Here is a 26,961-nt window from a genome sequence, read left to right on the forward strand (position 1 = left end):
AGTCAAGGAAACCCCCAACGTGTTATACTACTGCCTGGAAAACTTGACATTAACCAGACGACGAACAAACGTGAAGTGGACGGAGTGGTTGTTGGGTGTAGTAGGGTTTAAAGGCCAGCTGGGCGAGTGAATGAATGGTGAGGTAAGATGACGACCTGTGAGGAAGGAGAGTGGTGAGAGGTGAAGGTTCACTAGACGTATTAATGAGAATTGTGATGTAAGAGGATGACTGGAGTTGGGGGAGTGGTGGTGTCTGAGGAGGGGGAGTCTCATGTACAAACTTGTAAACACCACGTGAAACAGATCACTTCCTTCGTTATTAGAGCAGTCAAGAGCTGGACCAGTCGAGTGTCAACAATGAGGTAGGCAGCGAGGAACCATCAGCTGGTGGGGTAACACAGTGAAAGTGACTCATCTGGGCAGGTATTGTGCGGGGGTCTCTTCCACCTGACCACTCGTCTCTTGGTTATTGTTGACATTAACCCGGAACCACACCTGTCTGGGAGAGCTTGTGAAAACTGGTGTTACTCTGGTTCCTAATACCTGTTACACTACGATGATGCTACTGTATAAAATGTAATGAGTGACCACTTATTACACTAAATGGCATGTAGTTTGTTCTGTGACCCCTGGAATGATATGACCTTTGCTTGTCAACTCACATTCTCTCCTGGTTGTTATGTGTTTGTTTGAGGTATTCCGGTTACTATAATTATTTACTGTTCTGGGTGCTGTGGTGATCGGTGTAGGTAAGTTGTTACGCTCACGAGGTTGAATTCAACGTCTCTCCCAGCTGCCTGGCGGTAAGGGGGAGGGTCGTATGTAAGGGGAGGGGGCAGGAAAGAGAGACAGTGGGAATGTGGGGGAACAGCCATCACGCGCTAGCAATATATCATGTTAATTAGAACACCCTATGTGACCATCGTGTTAATTATTTATTGATCCCCTCCGCACACACATACACTGTACCTGAGCCTAAACCCACGGGATTTTTTGCAGTAAGGAAATTATTAAGTGGCTTTTGTGGGCGTGATAATGCAGGTTTTCCCAAGTACTGGACGTGATACTGAGAGCTCCGTGAGTCCTGGTAGAGTCTTGGAGTCTCATATTATGTAAATGTTAATTAATTAAAGAAACATGTCACTTGAATATACATAAGTGTTAATGTTGCTTCTACCACTAGTTCATTGCTTCCTCTACCACCACAATTACCACACCATCACCATACCACACTACCACCACACTGCTACTACCCCATTATTACTTCCACAATTACCACATTACCGCCACTACCATACCACACTACTATTGCCACGCTATTACCTCCACAATTACCGCCACCACCAATTTGCACTCTTTGTTTCCTGCAGGCGTCGTACTGTGGATGAACACCACATTGAGTGAGCCATGGGAAGAAAACACGTGACAAATCTTATAAAATCACAGCTGACACTTACGCATACCGGAAGTTGTTTCCTGTTAAGATTAATTAAAGTCAAACATGTGTAGACCTTAGTCACGTACAGCCTACCGTGTCGTCTCCTTTAAAGGGCTATACTATATACAGAACGTGTGTGTGTGGGTTGGGTATTGTGTTTGTGTCAGAGAGCATATCACCATACAGAGCTTTTATCGGTCAGAATACCATTGGGCACTTTCTCACTGGTCAGAATACCACCGGACAATTTCCCACTGGTCAGAATACCGCCGGGCAATTTCCCACTGGTCAGAATACCGCCGGACAATTTCCCACTGGCCAGAATCTCGTTCTCAAGATAATCACTTAGACAAAATCGCACCATTACCCTCTCCTGGTTAGGTTAGGTAAAGGGAAGGTAAGATTAAGTCAGGTTAGGGTAAAGTTATGTAAAGAAAATGTCAGATTTAAGTTAGGTAAGGTTAGGTTAGGTTAAGGTAAAGTTAGGGAAGAAAGTTAGGTTAGGTTGAATTTCGTACCACAACCTGGGTACTGAAAATGAAGGTGTTGATGGTAGTGAGTTGGCGCCAGGGAGAGTAAATATGGAGCGTGTGGCCCCCAGCACTCACTCACCCGGGCTGGAGGAGACACGAGACGGCTGTTCCCAGGGATGACACCACACTCGCCGTCAACTTCACACTGACACCATTACCACTGTCACTATATTCACTTATTACCACCAGCACCACACTAGCATCACTACCAGCATACTACCACCATCAGCAGAACCTCACTATCATCACCAGCACCACATTATCATCCTTACCAGCTATAGCAACCCATCACTACACAGCATACTGTCATCTCAGTCACCACCAGTGCCACCCTACTATCACCTCTACCACCACTGTCTCTGCGCATTACACAACATTCTCCTTCTATACGCTCTTCCCAAACACTGAAGATTCCAGGTGGATAATCATTCACTGAACATGTTGAGATAAGAAGCTTCCTTGTGTGTCAGGATTTTACTTCTCACAGTACTTGAGGTTTGGTGGTGGTGGTGGTAGTAGTAGTAGTAGTAGTAGTAGTAGTAGTAGTAGTAGTAGTAGTAAAATTGTTGGTGATGGTGGTGGTAAGAATAGCAATGAAGGTCAAAATAAAGAATTATTGGTGGGTATTCTTGATATTTTCAGGGATGAAGGTCATTGGTACCTGCAGTACACAAGTGGTATAATTAAGAGGGTTTTTTTTATTGTACCTTTCATTTTTACTATGTATCGTTATTATGGCGGCTACTACAGCTCTAGAGGCACCGACTCATAATTCTTTGTGGTTATATCTGTTGGGGGTCTCCTCATCCTCCCTGTCCCTTCACGCCGACACACCCATTGAAATAAACGAGTCTCCTCCACACTGATAACACGGGAGGTACCATCACTAGATCAATCAATGGGAGGGGGGGGGGGGATTGCTCAGTTTGTTTCTCTCAAACATTAAAACTGCTAATCACGCCGATGACCCCTCAGTCCCCCTCTTCCCTCAGATCCTTCCCCCAGCCCTCCACCGCGCGCCCCACAGTCAACGTGGTATCGTGGTGTCCCCGGAGTAATAATATATATTTTTTTTTATCAATTCTCTGCATTACACTAATATGGGCTATATTATGATCACTTTATCGTGTTTACCTAATATATGTTTTGTATTTTTGTATTTCTCTATAAAAGTAGTGGATATAAATATACAAATAATAGATTAACTGGCATCCCTTTTGAGCGTGTGTGTGCGCGCGGCCGGGGAGGTCCAGGGTAAAACTGGCACATGTGTTCATTCAGTAGCTGACTGACTGTCTATTCGTGAGGTGTGTAACGCTACGTCTTGTCACCTGTGATTTAAATGTGGTGTGAGGTGTTAAGTGTTTGTTGAAAATAAATATACTTGAAATAAAAGAGTAAATTAGACAAATCCGTCGAGAAAAACGATAAATTGAAGTATAATTAAACGAAAACATAAATTTTGGTTTGAATTTTAGCTGGCCAGTAACTTCCGTTATTGGGTTAATGGTGGTGTGAGCTGGACACCAACATGTGAGAACAAGTTAATCTTAGGTACTGTACTCTAAGAAAATAAACATAGAAATATTAATGCGTCGAAACCTCGCCTGTATAATCAACTTCGCTACTGGGTTTGATGACTATTAATTACTGTAAGTTTTGGTATTTGAAAATGGAAATTAGTGCGTTATTGAATGGAAGTGATTACTGTTGCGAGAAACACACTGTTGTGATGTACCCGTTTGGTCAAAAGTGTGTCCTCAAAGTGATGTGCATGTGTGAAACTAACAGTGCGCTCAGAACTTACCAGCAAGTGCCTGAAAGAAACAACTAAGTACAGTACCTGTACTGTACTATGTTTACGGCAGCGAGAAAATATGCAGTGTTAGTGTGTGCATCAGTGGAGACCTGGCCATTGCTCATGACTGTGTACAGTACACCAGTGTAGACCTTAGCAGTGGTTGTGTGTACTTCATAAAGATCTTTCCGTTGGTTGTGTACATTAGTGTAGACCTGACCTATGTTCATGTGTACACAAACGTAACATTACAAAATTGTTTTATATTCTATTGAAGCCACTTCAGTGACCTACTTTGAGAATTTAATGATGTTGACATTTTCAGTTGAAGGTGATTATATTCCACCTTACACGTCGCCATGTTTACGTTGTCTACACAGCTGTGGCGACCTGTGTTGAGTGGTGCCCAAGTGTCTGTGTTAGTACCTTAATGCTGTTTCATATTAGCGCATATTGTCTTGGTTTTAGAACTGTTCTTGGCTTACAACTTCGTCTTCACGTTAACAAAAACCTACATTGGTAGAAAGAAAAATTCGTTTTTTGTAAACTTACTGAGAGTAGTGAAGATACATGTAGATTGTTTCAGCTTGTTTGTATTTTGAATTTTGGTGTAAGTTTTGCTGATGGTGAAGTTAGTTTGTGGATGGTTAGAGCTTATTCTGGGATTAATATTATTTTTTGTGGGTGAGTAGACCATAAGTTTGGTTTGGTTTAGATGATTTGCTGCAGTGAGCATACCAACACTGGTTTTGTCGTAATAATTGTGATCGTCGACTTGGTTGTAATTCATTTCATGGGCAATATATGGATAGTTTTATTAAAATTGTATGTAATAAAATATGACACTAACTAGGAGTCAGTCATGGAACCCATACTTACAGACCCTTATGTAATCATTTTGTCTTATTCGGTTGTTTTAGTGTTGTGTAACGTTAAAAGTAAGGTAATGGGTCGGCAGTATATTGTACCATTTATTACAACATGGAAAAAACATGTTTCCTGTTTCCCGAGCAACCTTATTTTTGGCCCGCCAACTCATTATTTTCGGTTAATACCGGTATATAGCTTGATAAACCAGTAGCTACGTTATGTTATACTGTATAGTAAAGAAGTCCGTTTTCAATGCTCCCCCTTTACAAATTTGTTAATCAGTTATTAGTGGTAAAAAGAGACCGATGAGCGTGTCTCATTTTCGGGACAGGATTTTTTTCGGGGGGGGGGTGTAAATTAGATTGGGTATATTGTTATAGATTGTAATTCTTTAGATTTATCATATTGTCAATTCCTTTGAAAACCCCCAACCGCGCTTTGTGTGGAGATATGAAACTGTAGTCATGTTGTGTGTTATGGCAGTGTGTGTGTGGTACTTCACCTTAACAACAAAAGGTTCTTATACCTGTTGTCTGCGTTATTCAATCACATATGTTGACCCTCCCATGTATGGTGTGTTTGTGTGTCGTAATGCAAGCCTTCGATAGTCCATTTGTACCACAGCTGACTCGATACAATTCTAATTAACGTTCGATATCATTAGTTATTTCAGGGGTTAAGTTGGTGCGATATATATAATGTTTTTAGAGTCCATGTGTGTGTAGGTTGTGCCTGTGTGGTTCTTGAGACAGGGTTATTGGTTAGCTAACGTGATGATTTATTGTAGTTTCATGTGTTGCTTGATAAATCTCTCGCATTCAGATTTGTTAGTGGTTCTTCACTTCTTATTTTACTAATGGTTCTTACTGAATGTTAATTTATTAGAATTTTCATTGTGGATATTCTAGTAATGCGTTTCATTATTAGATGTTGTAGTTTGGTTTTAAGTACAGCATTAGGAGTTTGGTGCTGCAGTGTGGTAAGGTAGGTGGTGATAGTGGTGCACCTCAGGGATAGGAAATACCAAAACTAGTGTTCCAACATTATACCGCACTAGAACCTTGTTTCCTACAATATGGAATAGACTATAGAAATTGAAACCAGCGTTCTCTGTTTCACCATACCTATACATACTTTACATGTCGGCGTGATGGTCGTCACTCCCAATTAACGTTATCAGGCAACAAGAGATAATGCAGTAGGTCTTTTTTGTGTTTGTTGGGTTTTTTAATCCCTAGTTTTTTCAGCTTCTCCCTGTAGCGGCTATCGTATAATGGTAATCTTTGAAAACACTGAAATGTGTCTTTAAAGTCCATGATTTTTAACTGGGTTGTGTATTTGTATCTTATGTGTCACAGATGTGCTGGTTGGCGCTTGATACATTAAGCTGGCACCAGGTATTCGGACATTTGGGCCATGGGACAAAAAATTTTTGACTGGAAATTATAATCCCCTTAGGACAGGTTAGGTAAGTTATTACAAGTTACGTTAGGTTAAATTAGGCTTGGACGAGGTCCACTTATGACGCAAAGTCATAGACTTTGTTATGACGTTTGACTGGAAGTGCGAGATATCCTGTGTGATGTTGGTCAGTTTCTAATCCCGGCATTCACTCTGAAATTATTTTCCTTCCATTTAACACTTGATATTGTTTTTAAATTGTCAGAATAAATAGTTCTGGAAGGTTAGTGTATGCAAGTGTGATTATAATCACACTTATTTGTTATTAGTAAATTAACCCTTGGTCCAAATATTAAGATTGGAGCTTCTTTGTACCGCGCCATAATCATAATGAACAGGTGACGGGTGAAGTTAGGTTGGGGCCCTTTCGGCTTGTTAGCAGTGAGGTGATCCCCCCCCCCCCCTGCCTATATACACAAGCGTTTATTAACCCACATAGACAGGTATTGGCAGACGCTCAATATTGACACTTGAGTCCCTCTTTCGCAGGAAATAATGAGAGTAATATTTTAGAAAAATAATGAACTTTATTCTTCTAATAGTTTGATGTTTTTATGACTTTATCCATACATCACTGTATATCTCGCTAATAATAGTTGCGACTAATATATGTATCAGGAAGATCATTGTTTTGAAATGTGACTTGGTTAAATTTGCACTTCCACCTTCCCATCTGTTAGAAAGTTAAATATATATATTTCTAGTGTATTTGTGTGCTTTTCGACCGAATATGTCCTTTTCCGTCGGAAATTGGCCGTTTTTTTTATCGATTTTTTTTTTCGAGAGACGTTTTTCGAAAAAAATAATTAATCGCCAAGCGAATAAAAAATACACCAAAACACACTAGAAAAACCTAACCTGACCTAACTGACTCTCACCATATTATGGAATCACCTATTTCTTACCTTAGTTGGCCTGGAGACCTGGTTCTTGTTCGTCGTTGGATTCTGAGATTCTTACACAACGCCACATATGTTGGTCTTTGCAATATTTACATTCAGTCTTGCTCTTAGTACACTTTACTGAGGTTGGAAGAACACCATGTGATCGAAAAATGCTATAGTTTCTTCGGTTTTTTTTTTTTTTTTTCCAAAAAACTCGCAATCAGCTCCATATAATTTAAGTGACACCCATCGCAGACTTCCATGGTCGGAACTGAACTTGAATTTCGAATTATGAGACCCAAAATAAAAATCAATTTTGATGGTCCAAAAATACCGCGAATTAAACCCAAAATCATTTTAATTGGTTGCAAAAAAAAACGCTTTTGATTGGTCGTGTGACGTGTACAGGAACGCATGCGCATGATGATTTATGAAGGAGACACGCAGGAGAGACACAGTGTTGGAGGAGGGACAGGCGATAATGGAGGAAGATTAATGGAAGAAAATAAAGAAATTTTTGGATTTGCTATCCGTTAATATACATTTCCGGCGGTAATGTAATAAATGAAAATGATCTTATGATCAGACGTCTTATTAGAATACGATAAAAGATTAGTGGTAGGAAGTGGGAATGTTTAAACGCAATAATACCGTGACTTGTCCTAAATAAGAGATCAGTGTCTTGGGTTTTCGTGTATCTTTGAATTGCGCGCGCGGCTTCCAAAATATTATCGTGCCAACTTTGGCCCCAGATATAACCCTTAAGCTAACGACAGTGGTAGCAGGAGATATCCTGGGGATTGTATATAATGTAAGACTGACGTAACGAAATGTGTTCTCTTGTACCCAGTTATAATGTCAATCTTATTATGTATGTGAGGGTGGTATACTATACGGAGTTAGGCACGGTAGGGGGGTGGGGTATAACTTGATTGCGTGGATGAGGGAAGTATTGGTACCTTGGTGCATCACAAAAACTGGTAGGCAGTTGCTCTTGCGTTGACCGCCCGCCCCACCACCATGCCCTCCAGGTCTCCCTCGGTAATGTTATCATGGTTCTGCCGCCTCCCCGACTCCCTCTGTCCTGGCCAGGCCTTTCTTCCTCTTACTGCCATTACCACCTACCCTGGTCCCCTCACTCCCTGCGGCTTAGCGACGCCCATTCCCCTCATTCCCTTCTCTCATATCTTCCCTCCCTGCGGGCTAGGCCTACTGCGTTATTGACATAATCTGCGGGAGATGGGGGTAGTCTGTCCCAGCGCCCTCATGAGTGTAGTCATCGCGTGTTGGGACGACACACTCCCGCACGTGCATGATTTGACCAAAGCTTACATTAGTGCTCGGCTGCTCAATGGTTCTTATTTAAAAATTTTCTCCTAACTGCAGACGTAAGAACCCATCTAGGTGGTGGACGTTAGGCGTAGGCTAGCCCAAATATAGCATGAAAAATAGCATCGGAATTGCACGGAGACTTCATTCTAATAACAAGATTTTAGGAACAAAATAAATGAATGTTTATGGATCCAGACCCAGGGTTTGTATCAACACCTTGAAGTTCTTCCCTGGCTGGCAACATGGAGTAGTGTGGGACGAGACCTTGGCGCCAGTGGTACGTGTGGAGACTGGGTAGTGTGTATGTGTGGAGTGCCTAGTGGTAGTCACCCCCCTTCCTCCCACTGCTACCTCTAGCAGTGTGGTCACACATGCTCTCTCCGTGTGTACACACTCTACACTACAGCCTCCCTAGCTTTTTTAACATGAATTGTTCCACACTCGTGGGGCGTGTTACTTTCACACACACACACACACACACACTATGAACACGATGTTTGTGGAGGAGAAAGTGATGGTGTTCAACTTGTACTCGGCCAAACATGCTTTTTGTGTTTTCTGTATTTAAATGCACCCGGAAATTTTTTCATATATTATTGGAGACAAAGGTTACGTGTTACCGTAAATTTGGGTTAAAAAAACTCCATGGAGTAAATGTATTTACACAACACCTGTACTCATCCACCATGTTGTATTTACACTTGTGCGAACAACCACGACCTCTTCTACAGCCTTGTGAATGTCTCCTCAGTTTGTTGGGAAGCTTCTCGCTCTTCTCCCCCAGGGTCACAGTCTACGGGACGGCGATGCCTCGTTTTGTGTGAGCCATCTTCATGGGTATACAGTATATCATGGTGTAAGGGGCCACTGCCGTCATCGCCATCCTGATGTGAATTGTGAAGGCAAATGTTCTTAATTAAAATGGAGGCGTGATGGTCTAGCTTTTGAGTACTGTATTCCTAAATGCAGCTACTAATAATCCTCCAAAGTCCCTGCATTTATGTATTCTGGGACCAACAGCAAATTCATCTTTTGTACCATCAAGACCATTAATTTTTGTGGCTCAGAACACAACCACTATTACTGCATACTTAGCACAATATCCCTTTACCACTTTATTCGGGGTTTTACGGAGGGACAGTCGGGATATAATTTTCGACGTTAAACGAAGGAAGGAAATTCCTTAAAGGGCAAGTAGGTTGGTGTATCGCAGGGTGGGTAGTGTATGCCGCGGTTGTTATTGGCCGGACAAGCAAGGGTGTCATTAAGTGTGTGTGGTGAGGACGGTAGGTGTTTGATGAGGGCGGTAAGTGCATGGTGAGGACGGTGGGTGAGTGGTGAGGATGGTGGGTGAGCGGTGAGGATGATGGGTGAGCGGTGAGGGACGGTGGGTGAACGGTGAGGATGGTGGATGAATGGTAGCATCCTAAACATGGTGTGGAGGACCACACAACCAGCGGTCATTATAGCCTTACATGGTGAGGGAGGGGTGGGTAGGCCCTGGGATTTACACTGCCACAGTCTCGCTACTACCACACGCTCCGTTATGCTCTACCCTTGCTTGTTAACACGCTTTGTCTGATACATGTACGTTAGAATACTCGTGTTCTTGCTGTGTACGTAATGCGTGCTTGTGGGCGTGTAGATTTTTTTCTGTACTTTATTATTTTCACTAGTAGCCTGTGTAACTACACTGCCCAGGATAATGTTATCATTTTCAAGGAGTATTTGTTTACGTCGTACCCCCACCCACCCCAACCACACAATTCATAACTTTGTAAGTATTTCTATCTATAATATGTAAGCGTATACGGTACATCATTGTAGCTGAATACTCGTCGACCATGGGGTTTGAGCTTGAGACTAGCTGACACCAGGTAGTCAAAGGTGATATACACTACATCAACCTGTGGAGGTTAGCGATGAAGTTTATGCGTCCGAGGAATAAGTTTGGTGTAGTGACAAGAGAGGGCCAGTTACTGGGGGTCCTGTGGGAGGTATGGTGAGTATTAACTGTTCTAGTTCAGCTTTGATTCGTCACTGTGATGCTGTAAGTGAAGGTGATGTAACATTGGAAATGTGTGTGTGTGTGTGGGGGGGTGGGGGGGGGGGGTGCGTCACAGTGAAGGTAAAAGGCCGCTCAACAAACGTACAGTGAGTGGGAGAGTATGATGGAGGAGCGGAAACAGGAGATAACTCGGGTGTCGCGCGTGGGGGAGATACCCTCAGAAGCTCCTTAGTCATATTCTCCCCTTAAATGGAGAAGTAAAGACACAATAGTTGACTAACTTAATCGATGACAGTCAAAATGGCATTAAAATTATACGGAAACTACAATAATTAAATGCACCTTATTCCCGGTGTAGGAATAACATTATTCGGTGTAAGGTAGCTTTTTAATCGTGAGAATCGAATCCTGGGACAGGAATGCTTGGAGTTTTTAAGGTTCACTACTAACTCTTGGTCCTGTTTATGTAGCTACGTAACTGTAGTACAGTATTAATAACACCACCTTCTGCAGCTTTGGGCCAAACATTCGGTCTAGCTAGAGCGACACAGGTCTATTTTGAAGTGACTTGTTTCATCCACATATTAATGTAAAGCTGGCAAACCCATCTTTGTAAACTGTGAATCGGTCAGTGTTGTGCTTGTGCTTCTGTATTATGGTAATAATATGGTGTAGCAAGGGGGGAAGGGAAACCTTGAGTCTGTCTATTTGAGCTGTAGTGAGTGTGCTTTTGAGCGAGTGTTATGACTGTGGGTTTAATATATCATGACTTGCATCTAAACGAGCAACAGTATATTGGAACACGACTAAAAGTGAAGTGTGACGTGGAAGTGTCACTTATAGTACACTTACAATGAGGTGATGTGAAACTTAAAAGCATTCATTCAAAAGTTTTGTGGCTTCCAGGAGAGAAAGAAAGAGAGAAGGGCAAGATTTCGTCATAAACTTAAGGAACGTTTGGGCACGATCCAAGTTGGACCACCGGTGTATGAGAAAAGTATTAGTATACGAACAGTGAAGACTTATTGTGAAAAGCAAATACTTGTGGTTGAGGAGTACCATGTGAATATGATGGTGTATGGGTGAGCCGTGTGCTTCTTGACGGTACCTACCACCACCACCACCACTACTACTACTACTACTTATATTATTACTATCATCACAACCATCACCATCATGACCAGCGTGCTCACCAACCTGGCCGGCCTCTCACTGAGGGAGCCTCCCCCGGGTAAGATAGAGATCTTGCAGGACCTTGACCTCTACTACATCAAGCAGCTGGCACATAACTTTAAGGTGAGTCCTTCCCTTACCATTTACAGGTGAGTCCTCCCTTGACCATCTACAGGTGAGTCCTCCCTTGACCATCTCCAGGTAAGTTCTCTGGTCATCTCCAGGTGAGTCCTCCCAGCCTCTGTGAACTAGAGGCGAAGTCCAGCCCTGTTTTGGTGATTGATCTGATGATCCAGTCATAATAGAACACCAGCCTTGTTGCGTCCCAACCTAATCATTGAGGATTGGTCCCCGGTCCTGGGTTGGACTCCACCTGACCTCCACCCTCCCTGTAACCACCCACTGACCACACCTACAGTACAGTATATCGTCTACACAGATCCAGGAAGGAAGTCTCCAGCTATTTTGATCTTGAACGGCAGCTGGCAGGATTTTGTGGAATGTTGTGTTGTTTTACTCTCTCTCATTAACAGAGAAGTAAAAAAAGATACTTTGGTGCTCGACTCCCACAGCCCAGGTGTGTTTTGTCTCCCGTTCGTGTTGTTGATAAGGTTGTTACCGCCGAACACTGAGTGAAGTGGGAGAGGTAAGTGAAGGTGTGTGGGCAGTCGTCTTCTGTGTGAGCGCGTGTAAGGTGGCGCCACCAAGGTGAGTTGTCTGTCAGAAGAGATGAGTTGATCTTCGTATTTACCATATAAATATGTGTGTGTTAGTTGGGACATGATAGATTTTCTTTTGGTTTATATCAGTTAACGTAATACAGGCGAACATCAGTTTGTTGTGACTGATTTCTTTCCCGGTGATTCGAAAGGGGTTTTATGATGTTATATACCAGAGCTTAACTGTAAAACTTTGGCTGTTATCGAGGACTTCCATGTAAAGCTTCTTGTTACTGTAATTCTCTTTAAATGAAACTTATGTAACATTTTATTGTTATAAATATTTGATTACGTAATATTAAGTGTTTTATGGGTATATTTATTATTTAGATTAAGTTATGAGATAAACCTGGATAGACTAGTGTTTCAGCCCTTAATTACCTGTATAAGAGATAGTTAAATGTGAGAGTGAAGCAGCTACTCTCACTGTATAAGTTCAGCCACTATCACTCCTTCACAACGTTCCCTCATGTCCACTTTGGCATCTCTGTTCCTTTACATCCTTCCCTCCTCCCCCACTTCTTCCCATATCCTTCACGCCCCTCTCCAACTCTCTCAATCCTTCCCTCACATTCCTCTTGGTGTTCCTTCTACACACCACTCCGGATGACTCCTCCTTCACTTCATATTGAACACTTAACTCTTCCATGTGAGCACGCTTATACTTGAAATTGGTGTGGTTGAGGGACTAAAGGAGAGTGTTTCATGACGTGGTGTGTGTTGAGGAAGGAGTGTTAGGTGTGGGAGGGGGGTGTGCGTGAGTGTTTACACATTCATCAGCTGTGTGTGTAACAATAACTTAATATGGGTGTAGTAAGAATCATTCGTTTAGTTACTGAGGGGAATCTACCAGTTGCCCAGTGATGGTGTAATACTTCTCGCTACTCCGTCAACATGCTGCTACGTTCAAGAGCCCTACCGTCACGTGTTATCCTGGCTGGCTAGAGTGATAATTGTAACCTAATTTTTCTGTTTGTTATTTTTATTTACATTTAAGACTATTGTTACTTTCTGACAAAAAAAATATTGAAATTCAGGTGTGTTTTAGACGTGACTCGTTCTGAGTATATACTGTATAATGTGAATGTATGGTAATGAGCTGTGATAGTGTAAATGTGTGTGTACAGAACGTTTGTAGTACAAGTATTTCAGCGGTGGCACTTAAACGTTTGGTGGGATGGATCATTGTGCGTCGCTCTGCTCTGATACGCTTTCGACGGTGAATAAGTGTGATAATTTGAATGGTGACAGGAAAGTGCTGACTAGTGCGCGGCGATAGTGTAACGGTTGACTGGTGTACGATCGACAGTTAGGGTGGTGGTGACGTTGGTGTTTGTCAGGACAGGACAGCTGGTGTGTGTGTGTATCTCCTGGTGCGGTACTTACTGTGATATTGCATGATTTCCTTGATCGTTCGGGCCACACGGGGCGTGCCCCGCTGGTGTATTTGACTTCACAGTTGGAGTTGCCACTTTCATTTTACCATGGTAAGTTGATGGCTCAGCTTAGTATGATTTTTTTAACTCCACTTTGATACTAAGATTCACTCTGATGTTTCTACCTTGTGTTTCATTTATACATGTCAAGCAACACTAATTCAGTCATCCTTCCCCTTCATAAAGGTTTGTATACGTTTATCCACACCACATAGAATGGCAGGGCAGTAATAATACTAATAATATAGTTCTCTATGTCAAGGTGTGACTTGATCGAGTGATCTAGGCCTTGGTGTGACCTTTTTAGACCGTGTGACGTGTTACGAGGTGTGTAGTTGGTGTGTTATGTAGAGTGTACCTGTACTGTACGGTATATTTGTGTTGTATTGGGTGTCGTATCTTCATAATTATTTGTATAGTGGAATAACGTGTGTCTTTGTGTTTACAAACATAATATATTTTCAAATATTTATCATGTTAAAACTAGTAGAGTATGTAGTGAGTTAGTAACATTATTGTTGTTGTTTTAGGAGTATGACCTGGAGCAGAGGATCGCGTTGGAGATCAAGATGCGTGAGGGGACCACCAAGCTCCTAGCAGCATGTGGAGCCCAGGGTCCCCGCGCCAACCTTCCCCATACCCTAGAGGCCGCCAAGAACCTCCTCACCTCCAACGAGCGTATGACTGCTTACATGGCCGAGCTGCAGAGGAGGAGGAACTCCTCCATCCCACACGACGGGTGAGTAGCCCTGTCAAAATAAGGCTCTACAGTATATTGTAGATATAAAGTTTTGTTAAGTTAGCTATCGTGAATTGTTTGTGTTATGGAATTTCATGTAAACAAATAATTTAATGAAACATTGCATATAGTAATATGTTGACAGTCGTGACAGGTTGAGTACCGTACTATAAATTACGGTTTCGTTCCTCTTGTTTTTCGTGAATATTTTCCCGTGTGGTTTAAGAAACTGCGTACAGTAAGTAATCCTGTAATTAATAATTGATTTTCATTCAATTTGACCAAGGACAGCGACAGAGCCATGGGAGGTTTATTTCCAGTAGAATCATGCCAGCCTCATTTGGTGTTCTTAGGGCCAGGTGGTCACCATTCAAGTACTGTTCTACTAACCGGACCCAACGTTGTTAATAGATTTGCGGATCATATTCCAGGGTAATGGTTAACCAGTGCAGGTGACGAGTTGTCCGGTCTTCTCGGATTATTCCTTGACACTGGGTCATGCAACTCGGTAATTTAGGGTGTGGTTGTTTTGTTGGCTTCAGCTTCTACACCGTAAACAAATTCAACATTATAGACTTGGAAAATGATGCAATCTTTAACTATTGGTAACGGATAAACAGGACGTTATGTGGAGTCTTTAATTTTTTTTTCATTAACTGGATTATTTGAGACACGGTACAAAGTATATACGGTATGGAGCTGCCTTGAGCCGGTGATCTAGGTTAGCATGTCAAATTCGTCACTGGAGAACAGCCCGGTATGGCTGTTACAAAGCGAAAATAGTATGTCAGTAGAATTGTTTTTCTCGTTAATTAACCATTAATATCAACTACAGTATTCACCGAATATATCCCCCCGCCAACTCACTAGATTGCAAGATGTTGTAATCGCTAGACTAAGGTTAGGACATAAGTACCTCTGGCAGTATGTTCCTTAAGCAGATGTGAGCAAGACTAAATGTAAAGTGTGTGGCCAGACATATGGCCACACACTTGAACACGACGTCCTCGACTGTGTGAAGATAGAACCTTTTAGGGACGGGTCCAAGCACACTGTGTGTGAAATGGCACAACACTTCATCTCTAATGGCAAGATAGCCGACATAATTATTAAGATTGTATTCACTTTTTTGCACTTAGTAGCTATATCAGCTCCCATGTATAGAACCAAACACACATTGTGCTTGAATACCTCTCACGCAGATGTGAATAACAAAGTGTGCGGCCAGACATATTGCCTCACACTCCTGTACTCACGCAGTTGCGAATAAGTTACCCTTTATGTATAGAACTAAACAAAGAATTTATTTGAAATACTGTGTAACATTCAATGACATAAAATCCTGAACATGGGTTTTAGTTATTCTGACCCTTTGTAAACCCTACTCTAATCCTTTTGAGCTACCGCTCACAAGATGCGTATGGGGTGCACAATAAACTAGCTGCTGTAAGTGGCAAAATCAAATAAAAAATTATGACTAGATATTGATTAATAGGTGCTCATAAGGATGCCAAACAACTCTAGGTGTTCATAATGAAGCTTAGTGACATGAGGTAGCTCATAATGACCCAGAATGTATCACAGATGCTCATTTTGACACCAAATGATCTATACAGTAATCTATCTCCTTTTGTTAACAGATCACAACCATCTCTTGCTCGAGTGTGTCTGTCAGACCTCCGCATGCCACTCATCTGGAAGGACAGTGATCACTTCAAGAATAAGGGCGACTACCGTAGGTAAGGAACTGTTGTTTTTTATTAAATTTTTATTTTTTTTTAGATATTGTGTTAACTACCGGTACTGTACTCCAGTAATTTGGTCCTGCTTCTCAAAGATTTTTACCAATAATGTTCCTTAAAAGTGAACATGTAAGAATGTGTTTTAAGTTAATCACAAAAATGGTATAAAAAATGTCCTAAATATTACATAAATTATTGTGCAAAATATCGGTGAAATTTTGATGCTGTTTTTACTTTTTGTGCTTTACCTTAAATCAACCAGGTAGATATATTTTTAAATGCTCATGGATGAGGAATATTGATTGTTTGAACCCTTGAGAACCAAAACACATTACCCTGTATGTGGCATCATTAAGCAGAAGTTGTTATTGATACAAGACCAAATTGTTATTTTAAAATTATACCTCATGTTTTAATGATTGAGGTTGTAAATGACTAGGTTAAGTTGTTTTTAGATGTAAAGATTCTTTCATCTGGGCGAAAGCACCAACTTTAACCTGTAGTGCTGTACCTTATTGGATACTTAGATCAGTATTTTTCATAATTTTCTGAAAGTTTATGAATAGAATACTTATTACAGATACAGGTATACAGGCAGTCCCCGACTTACGACTGGGTTAGGGACCCAAATCCAGGTCGCATGTCGAATTGGTCGTAAGTCGGAAATGCAAAAAATAATACATGGAAAATCTAAAATGAAATACTGTACAGTAAAAGTAATCAATAATGAAAAATGAATAATGTGTTACTGTGCACTTACCAATAATTTTTTAGTTAAACATGGAGACTACATTAATTGGATGAAGCAGAGGAGACGGCTGGGTGGGTCATCAATGGCACTTTCTTCAGACAGGCTAACATACTTGCTTGTTGAAGGTATTGGATCATGTTTTGGGAGTGAAGAGGCAGCAGTGGTGGGGCATGAGTAGACAGCAGTGGGGGACTCTTTAAAACATATGTCCAATTTAGACTGCACAGTTTGCCTTTTCTTTTCATTGTAAATATCCCTGTAGCAAGCAAGTGCATCTTGGATCATTCTGTCAACTTTTGCAAAACGCTCAACATTTTGATCCATTTCGTCAAACATTTGCATCCCTTTATTAAGAGTAGCAAATGCCTCTGCCATTTGTTTCTTCTGAGCACCACCAGAACTCTTACTTTTACGCTTGCCAGTCATCTTAAAGGGAATTAGAACCGAAAATATTGTCAGTACACAGCACGATCACTACCGACAACAACGACGGCCAAACACCAACTGAGCGCGCTATGGCGTGGACGCTGTACACCACGAGGCGGCCCTGCCCACGCCATGCTCTCGTACAGGACGGAAAAGTTTCGGCACTTGAAAATACGTACCTAATTTTTAAAAATTCTGGTATGACTGAGGCGGTTGTATGTCCGGGTGGTCATATGTCGAGTAGGTCGTAAGTCGAGGAGTGCCTGTACCTATATCTCATTTTTTTTTTTTAGGTTTGCCGTGTTTGTGCTTCTGAAGATTGGCACGGAGATCTACGACACAGTCATGGTCAACCCCGTCGACCGCTCCATGACTGACATCTGCTTTGATGATATTATTGTTTTGTAAGTCATATCTTAATTTTTCTTGTTAATTATTTGCACCAATTTATACCTTCCTCTTGTATCCAGAATCTTTTCTTCACACCCATATAAAAATATCTCATTTTTGCTGCTTCAATTAGTATGGTTCTCTCTCAGTGTATTTGTATCTTTATTTTCCCCCATTACTCTTATGGTTCAGATTATCACTTATTGTTCCATATGCAAATTAATATATATTTTCTGTCTCCCTTTTTTACTTAATTTTCATCACTTTACCTTTTTAATTGCTCACGGTTACTAGCATTTGTGACTTCTTCTGATTTATCCATTAAAGCAGTTTCACCTGTAAAAAAATAGCTGGCTCACCTCTCATTTGCATCCTGTATCATTATTTGCCAGACTTATATTCCTCTCCTTCACTTTCTTCAGCTTTTCAGATATTAGAGACCATGGCAACATTACTGCATATCTAGTTTTCTTTAAAAATAAAATAAAATAAAAAACTCAAAACTCACTGTACTTCACTCTCCCTCTAAAAACTCAGAACAGTACCTGTATTCAACAATATTTTTAGAATATTATCCCATTTACTTTCAGTACTTCTCACATTGCTTTTCTGCCATATTCATCATCAATTTTTACTGGACATTAAAATGATGCTAATAAATTTGTCCATTTTTTTTTCAGAATATTTTCATTCTTGTACAGTACTTTAATACAAACATTTAATTTCAGTCTTTCAGTTAATTTAGTTTTTATCTCAAATGTAAACCTTTTATTTTATTATTATATTTTTAATTTTTTCCAGCAACAACATTCAGTCCAATTTTGATTGCAATCTTGAGGTATACAGCCATGTACTACAGAATGACCTGACCATGGCCAGCACTCCTCGCAAGCTCAAGAGAACCTTACATTCCTCCATATCACGCACAGTGGGGCGCAAACTGGCGGCTTCACTGAGGGACGAGTTGTCCAACGGAGAGATGTAAGTATTTGGGCTTAGTTTATTTATTATTTATTTGTTTTTCCTGTAGTAACTAGTTTTAAAGTGGATATAATTCCATAATTTTTTTCTCATTCTGTAAATAGATTTTAATAGGCATGTACAGTACTGCATATTGAATTTTTCCTTATGTGGATTACTTGGTGTGTAACCAGTTTGGTTAATATAGAATTCCAGTTAGTCATTAAAGTACCCTTAACCAGACATGATTCTCACTAAACCAGATATTTTCAGGTTACTTGTACTGTACAGTATGCAGTACATATTTCTTTATTTTGTTTATGTAACCTTAAAAAATTAAACTAAATCATAGGAAAATGAAGAAATTCAGCTCATGGAAAATATTTTGTTGTGCATGCTAGTTTGCAGTACAAAATTCAGTCTGCAAAGATTTTATGCTATTTTCTTTTAAATTATGATTTGCTAAAAGGAGAATTTGTTACAGTTTTTCATATTATTATTATTATTATTATTATTATTAATTTCATAGTTTAATCTTTCACATATTTTCTTACAGGGGTCCAAAATTTGAGTTGGTAGCTACAGCCAAGCTTAGTCTAGATAATGTATCCAACAACACAGCAACATTTGATCTTGCCATGGAGAATATTGGTAAGAAATAACATAGTGATTGTTTTCTTGGTGTTTTTACATTAAACAAATTTTAACAGGATTAGTTTTAAGCCCTCAGTAAAATTTAAAATACAGTATAGAAAGCCCTCTAAAAAATTTGTATACTTTATACATTATAAAGCTTTCAGTAAATTTCTAATATGTACAGTCCATTGTAAATATATAATTTATATAATATATAAGTTCTCTGTAAATGTCTGAGATATAAAGCCTTTACTAATTATCTTATGTATAAGTTCCTGTTTTATAGGATTTTTTACTCTAACCTTTTCTTGTTCAAAAGATGTACTGTAGACAATATACTGTGTTTATATATATATATATATATATATATATATATCGAAAATTAGGTGGAAGTGTCTTATGCTTTCCCATTCTTAATGACTCCTTAACTTAGTGGTAGGGATAAATTTCTTAGCAGAAGGAAGACTGGGCTCTGTTCTTGTACACTAGCCCCTGCATACTCAACAATAAAATGAGTACTGTACAGTACACTATTGGATGGGCTTGCTGATGGTGTGATAACAACCCTTCAGTGAGCTAATATCTTGATAAGGGGCTGGGATAATCAACTAGTTGCTGAATGCTTATCATCTGGGATCAGCAGGAGAGGGCTTGTGAAAAAAAAAAAAATTTAATATTCACGGATAGTTTCTAGAAAAGAGAAGGGAGAATCACCTACATGGATGAATGGAGTATCGGAAGTTCTGTATACGTACTAGAAATAAGCGGATAGAAATTTAAGGAAATTACAGAGCACATGAATGGTAGGAGAACATGGTGCTGAGTGTGACGGAACTTTCAGGAATACTAATCAAAAGCTTTTTTTATTGCAGAGAATCAAGTTAGTCAGTTACCACTGTTTGGTCACTTCTGTTGTCGTCTGGCAGCCCAGCCTGATTGTTCTACACAGGAGAGAATTGCTGGTTATGCTCATGTTCAAGTAAGTGTCAAATTTTTTTGGTAAATCAGCATTAATGAAATGCTTTAAAAATTTCAAGTTTCAAATGTTCTTTAGTATTCTTGACACCAAACCTGGAAAATTTTTATTAGATTGAGAAGAGAGCCAAGACTGATGTGTTTTGTTATAATAGAACAAGCTACAGCAGTAGACTAAGACTGAATCCCTTGTGTTACATATTGTAAAAAAATTCTTACATATAATTTGTAATCATGTTCATGAGATCCTCATATAGAAAACTGAATTTTTTCTATGAAGATTGGAGAACCTAACTAGATAATAGTCTGGAATATGGTTGAGTATTTTGGGGATTCACCTGTCCTTCCAACTTTTTATTGACTTGCTGTTCATTGTTCATTCATCAGTGGCCATATCTCAGATAGCTATACGCTATATTTATTTCAAATTTAGAAAATAAGTGAGGCCTTTTGTAATCCATTTGCAAATCAATTTATTGCGAGATCTGTTTTGATAAAGGCCAACTGATATTCATTTCTTCATAAAGCCCCTATACAGTTATGTATTAATTTAGGGATGCATAGATGGTTTTATTTAAATTTGGCAACAAGGTGAGACATTGTATCCTCCATTGAAGCATCTTTTTATTTTTTATTATGATTTAATATGTCCAGCTGATACTCAATTCTTTTTTAGGTCCCTGTTAGATTGGAAACTGCCTCTGAAAAAAGTATTTTATATTTCTATTAAAGCTGCAACTGGATGAACTTTTGTGTCAACAGGAAAGTGAGCACCAGCAGTCGTGGTGTCGGGTATCTGGGTGGCAGCTGGAAGTGTGGGGCAGCAAGGAAGATGCACACCTCTCCCCTCACCATCCCCTCTCACTCTCCATTGACAGGGTAGGCTCACCTTCCCCCATGTGTTTATTATTACTCTTGTTATCCAGTCATTTTGTGTAATTACGTACTTTATCCATCATTATGTTAATTATCCTCTTATCCAATCATAATGATAATTACCCACTTATTATCCAATTGTAATGTTAAACACCCTTGTGTTATTATGTTTTATCACTCATTATCCAGTTGTTATTTAAATACTGTAATGATTAATTATCCTGAGCAATTTTAATGGGAGAGAGTGAGTAGTGGCTGGGAGATTTTTACCTAGGCAAATAGGTGTAAATACTGTAAGTGAAACAATATTATCTATCTAGAGTTTTCAGCAAAGGTGCCAGGTATATAATATTTATGTATTTTCCACTTGAGTTTTAGTTGAGATATACTGTATTTATGTACAGTTGCCTACAGGTACTGTATTGTGTTTCACCCCCCAATGGCCTTTCCGAACATGTGGCAACATCGGAATTACTTTATGAAGGATTCAGTAACATGTGAAGAGATCTCCTCATGTTACCGATTCAGTCATAAAGTGAATACCACATGTTCAGAAAGGCCACCGAGGGGTGAAACATTATACCTAGGGGCAACTGTACTTACTTAAATTTATAATTACTCATTACCTTTATATTATAATTTCAAGTACCACTTGTCAAGATATGGATCATGAGGTAGAGGAGTAAAGTTGAGAGTTCAGGAGATAATGTTTAGAAGTAGAAAAAAAGGTTTTAGAATAGTGAAATAGTGTTTAAAGTATTTGTTGACTGGCAATGAAAAAGTGTTCATAGAAATAACTTAAAAAGAAATGTCCAATTTAGTTATGGGATTTACAACTTACTCTAAACCTTCATTCACTGTGCCTTATCTCATGATCTGGAACTATTGTACAAATGTAATAGTTACATTTTGTGTGCCTTATAAATGATGAATCAAGTATGAAGTTGTACTTATAGAATACTGTATAATAATATCAGTCCTTGAAGTGACTATATAGCCCAGTGGTACAGCTTTCACCTTGCAAGCAAATGACCCTGGGTTTAGTTCCTAGAGTAGAAAACTGAGTTCTTCCTTATACACTATCCCTTGTACACACAGCATTGAAATTAATGTACTTTTTGTTGCACTTATTAATAGTGGAACAACCCTTCAGTGAATAAGCAGCCTGTCAAAGGGGTGGAGTAACTCACTAGCTGTATCATGGCAGAAAAGGCAATGTACAGGTATTACAAAAATAATTAAAAATAATAAAATATAAAAATGGTCATTAAATATTAATAATTTTATAATGACTCAACAGACCACAGAGATAACTCAGAGTGGAAAGACTGTGACTGTTGCCAATACATCTGGATTTGACCGAGGACACCTAACGCTCACCTTGGAGACTCCAAATGAAGCTGCTAACTGGCACAGATGTCTACAACAACATGTAGCTGATCACCGCCACTGGGGTCCTGCTGCAGAGGAAGAAATGGAAATACTAACACCACAGCCAACACGACACAACTTCATCGTCCCAAGAAGAGGGCGTTTTGCTTCACTTTATGAAGAAACTCCTCTAAGAGGTATGTTTTTTTTTAGGGGGGGGGGTGGGATAGAATTGGCAGGCTCCTAACAGGTCGCCAGGACTATGGAACCCACTTTCAATATGCTGTGGTAATATGTTACATGAATTCATTTAGTATGCTGTAATGAACTTTAATTTGAATTCTTATTAAGTAGGCTGGGAGGAACTTAGTTTGAATTCATGGCTTTGCTGACCATTTTTTTTTTCTCTCCAACAGATGGTTCCCCTGGATCAGAGAAGTCTTCTTTTGATGATCTATATGGATCTTCTGCCTTTGTCAACAACTATTGCACTCCTGCCCAGATTCCCCCAAGACCAAGAGCACTAACTCTCTCCTCACGCTCATCATTCAGAAGATGGGGTTCAGTCAAGTGTAATATGCCTTTCTTTAAGAGCAAGAGTTAGGGCATTGTGTCTTGATGTCTCGTGACCTTAAGTGCAACAATATCTTGGCAGACTTTCTTTCATGTACATATTCTATATTTACTATTTGCATAGGAAGGAATTTGTTTAAAGTTATTCATTATTGTGTCTCAGAAAGTCTTCATTAAAATTTTGTTTTTGTTTTTTTGTTTTTTTAAGGAACCCTCTTTCTGTTCTTCACCAATATTTGATTGATACACTGACCAACAGAAATCTCCAGCACATACTTCAAGGGTTCTCTTTATTGAAACTACAGGGTATTGTACAGTGGTCAAAGTATCAGTAAGATATTCTGCACGTCACCATGGTTTTTATGCTTGAAACCAGTCACCCAGCATAGCGTGTATCTTAGTTCTGTGTTACATATAACAGTGTTCCCTATATATTCTAATCCTTTAAGAATCTTGTAATGTAATACTGATTTTATAAGCAATAAATATCTTGAAGCTCTCTATAATATTTTAAGCATTTTCTCAATACAGTATTAAAATTTAAGCCAAATTTATTTAACCGTTCCCATTGTTAGAGAAATTACTGTACAGTACTGTTCATTGTGCTGAAAAAATGATGGGTGGTGATAAATATTTAGTACTGTACTGTAATCTCAAGCATTTTTTTTTTTTTTTTTTTTTTTTTAATATATCATAGTAGAACATCAGCTCAAGTGATGCAAACTCACATATTTCCAAGAACAGGGCATATCATGTAAAAGTCAATGTTTAAAAAGCAATAAAGACAAGCCAGAGAATTATTTTCTTATTTGATATTTATTTATTTATTTTATTTTTTGTATTTGAAGCAAATGTTGTCAAAGAACAGAATAATTAATTATTTGCTTTTTCATTGACTAATACTGATAGTTTTAGGATGTTAAGTAATATTCCATAAAGATGCAGGGATTAGGAATAAACTGACATGTTCAAACTTGTGAGGAAATTAAGAAATCCTTTTTATATGTGAATTATGATTTACTTGCTGTGTCCATCTGTAATTGTCATTGATGTAAAAATATGTAACCAGGCTTCACTTTGGATTACAGTAATTAATTTTCCTTATTTTTATTTTAATGTACAGAATGAAAATTGTATTTCATACCCAGAGTATTATGATTAGTTACTCATGCCATTCATATATTTATTAGTGTACAGTATTGTTTATCTTAATGACAAGTCCATAAGTTTTTCCTCTTTGGTTTTGAGTATTTCATGGATATTTCTTCATGAAATTATTATAAAGTTCCACCTTAATTGATTATTATAATTTTTTTTAATACTATACTTTATTCTACATAATGTACAGGTATACAGCTCCTCCCCGACTTACGACGGGGTTAGGGACCCAAATCCAGGTCGTAAATCGAAATTGCTTAAATAATACATAGAAAATCTAAAATGGGTGTCTCTTTTTCTTCTCAGCACCACAAAACTCTGTTTTTAAGTTTGCCAGCCATTTTAAAGTAAATTACAAACGAAAATTTTGTCAGTACACAGCGCAATCACTGACGTTGGGACTCGAAAATACGTAATTTGACAAAATATGGGTAAGACTGAGGCAGGTCATAAGTGTGGGTGGTCGTAAGTCGGGGAGGAGCTGTAGTTGGAGAGGTTTTCAACAAGTGAAAAAAGAACTTTCTGTGTACACCATATCTTGCAATATGTTGTATACTGGTATGTTGATTTGCAAAAATACCATTGATAACTACACATGATCATAAATATGTCCATGTAAAACATAGGGGGACAAGATTTTTATTGTGCCTATTCTGATGTGCAGAAGTTTATACTGATATTTTCATACTATTCCTTACAAGATTGAAAGTGGTTTGTGTCAAGTGCTGTGGTTATGAAGGGACCAACTGCTGTGAAGTACTTTTGATCAGGAATACTTGAGGAACAAATGTAGGGAATTCCAAGCCTTGATCTTAGGTCATATTCCTGAGGTATTTCAATATACAGTACAATATTTGATGTCAATGGCAATTTGCTATTACAGTACTTTGTTTTGGCACCACTGTGTCTCTCTGTAATGGCTAAGTGTGTCTACACTAAAAAATATAAGATGATTTGCAGGATTGTGTTGAGGAAGAGCATTTCCTGAGAATGTTTTTGTTGAAAATTATATGTGGGAAGTGTCTCAAAGTATGCCTTAGTTGTTTCTAATTTATATGTCTGATTACAGTAGATATGCTCTTTTATGTTTAATGAGGATGCTTGGCCTATCAAGATAAAGGTTCTTTATAAATTATTTAAGATGCAGTTTTATAAATTGATTTATAAGAATTTACTGTGTCAAGTGAAGCCCTGCAGATGTGAACTTCACATTTATATAGTAAAAATATTTATTAGTAATCTTCATACAATACAGTTAAACATAAATATAGTGTATATTTGTAGAACTACATATAAAACCTTGCATTGATTTAATTAGTACAGTATAATACAGCAGAATTATTTGCTTGGTAATCATGACTTTTGTTTAGATCCCAAGAGATCATATGGCAGGTATATTTAATAGGGTGTTGTTAGCTGTTGTGTACTCAAGTTGGTTACTCTCATTTTGATTTTAATTAATGCGGATGATCTAGACCCCATTTAAGCTTGTTTTAGAGCTTTCCTGTGTTTGTGTGAAATAGTGTACTAGTCCCAGTTGTCTTTTGACTAATGTCTGTAATCCAATGTTATTTAAATTTTTACATGGTATGCAGTATAACTTGAAGTTTTCCAGAACCCACTTTATTAAGAAAAATAATAATAATAACTCAATAAAACAAATACCAGTCTCAGTCTTGGGTATATAAGAGTGATGATAACTAGAATGTTAAGTCACATTTTTATTATAGTAACAGTATTATTATTATTTTGGCTCAATTTTTACCATATTGACCGGCTAATTACTATTTAGCGTAAACTTTTTTTATTATTTAAATGGATTTGATATCCTAGATCCTGTTATACAAAACTTGGGTTATGAAAATTTCTTCAAAAGTCTTCATAAGAATACTTTCGACCATAAATGCTTTCACTCACGAAACACTGGGTTTTCTCATGATAGGTTATATAATATTTTTATATAGACTATTACAGAACCATTGTGAACACATAGTTAACATTGTTACAGATGTTAGAAATACTGAATGTTAGTCAATGATAGAAGAGACTGTTACAATTATTTCTGATCACCATTCACCTGAAGCAGGAAAGAACTTGGAAAAGAAAAATATATCAATATCTGAATCTTTAGTGTACAGTGTATGGGGTGTGAACCAAGGGTTCTTAATAATCAAGGAATTGCTGGATATCAGTTTGTATATGACAGCATTCACTACATTTCTTTTTATGATTTATATATACTGTGATGCTTATGTTGCCATTTATCTTAGCGATGTTTGTAGTTTATAATTGGTGCAGCTCATTTTCTCTTGACTTCACTACTTTTTAGGGTTTCTGGAAGAAACCTAATTAGACTTCATTTTCCATCTTCCATAAGGCATTAAGCACCTTACTGTACAGAAACTCAATTTTGTGATTGTACTTGATTGCCAATAACAGACATAGCAAAATGTTGGATTCTGTGTACCCCAGGTGTTGTTCACTTAAGCCTGTTTAATGTACTATATACAAGATAGTATACTTCACCGTGCAGTCTGAAGAGTGATGTGGATTTTAAGTGTGAGAATTGGTGGATAATCATACGTGTCCATTAAAGAGAGTATAGTTTGATATATACAATACTTCATAAATATGGTATCTATAAAGTGGCAGCTTCTTTCTTCTTTTCAATACACATTAGTACTCATAGTATTCATTTATGAAGCTCAAGCG

The 26,961-nt window shown here is 38.6% G+C and overlaps 1 protein-coding gene across 4 annotated transcripts in view; it reads left to right on the forward strand.

The window, feature by feature from the left end:
• The window catches only part of LOC121868044 (rhotekin-like), a 99,916-nt gene extending 76,635 nt beyond the window's left edge, over positions 1–23,281 (forward strand). Inside the window, exons 1-11 of one of the 4 annotated variants that reach the window (XM_042368302.1) lie at positions 3,258–3,278; positions 11,231–11,620; positions 14,183–14,391; positions 16,032–16,130; positions 17,604–17,714; positions 18,502–18,681; positions 19,217–19,311; positions 20,169–20,275; positions 21,034–21,150; positions 22,448–22,715; positions 22,935–23,281. In XM_042368302.1, coding sequence (XP_042224236.1) covers positions 11,501–11,620; positions 14,183–14,391; positions 16,032–16,130; positions 17,604–17,714; positions 18,502–18,681; positions 19,217–19,311; positions 20,169–20,275; positions 21,034–21,150; positions 22,448–22,715; positions 22,935–23,122 — 1,494 coding nt within the window. In that variant the 5' untranslated portion in view covers positions 3,258–3,278; positions 11,231–11,500 and the 3' untranslated portion in view covers positions 23,123–23,281. Of the gene's footprint in view, positions 1–3,257; positions 3,279–3,322; positions 3,624–11,230; positions 11,621–14,182; positions 14,392–16,031; positions 16,131–17,603; positions 17,715–18,501; positions 18,682–19,216; positions 19,312–20,168; positions 20,276–21,033; positions 21,151–22,447; positions 22,716–22,934 lie in introns of those variants that run through there. The other 3 variants (XM_042368305.1, XM_042368301.1, XM_042368300.1) reach the window with 3 other exon arrangements.
• Positions 23,282–26,961: the final 3,680 nt, after the last annotated feature.

Source organism: Homarus americanus, unplaced genomic scaffold (genome assembly GCF_018991925.1).
Source record: "Homarus americanus isolate GMGI-L3 unplaced genomic scaffold, GMGI_Hamer_2.0 scaffold37032, whole genome shotgun sequence".
Taxonomy (NCBI): domain Eukaryota; kingdom Metazoa; phylum Arthropoda; class Malacostraca; order Decapoda; family Nephropidae; genus Homarus; species Homarus americanus.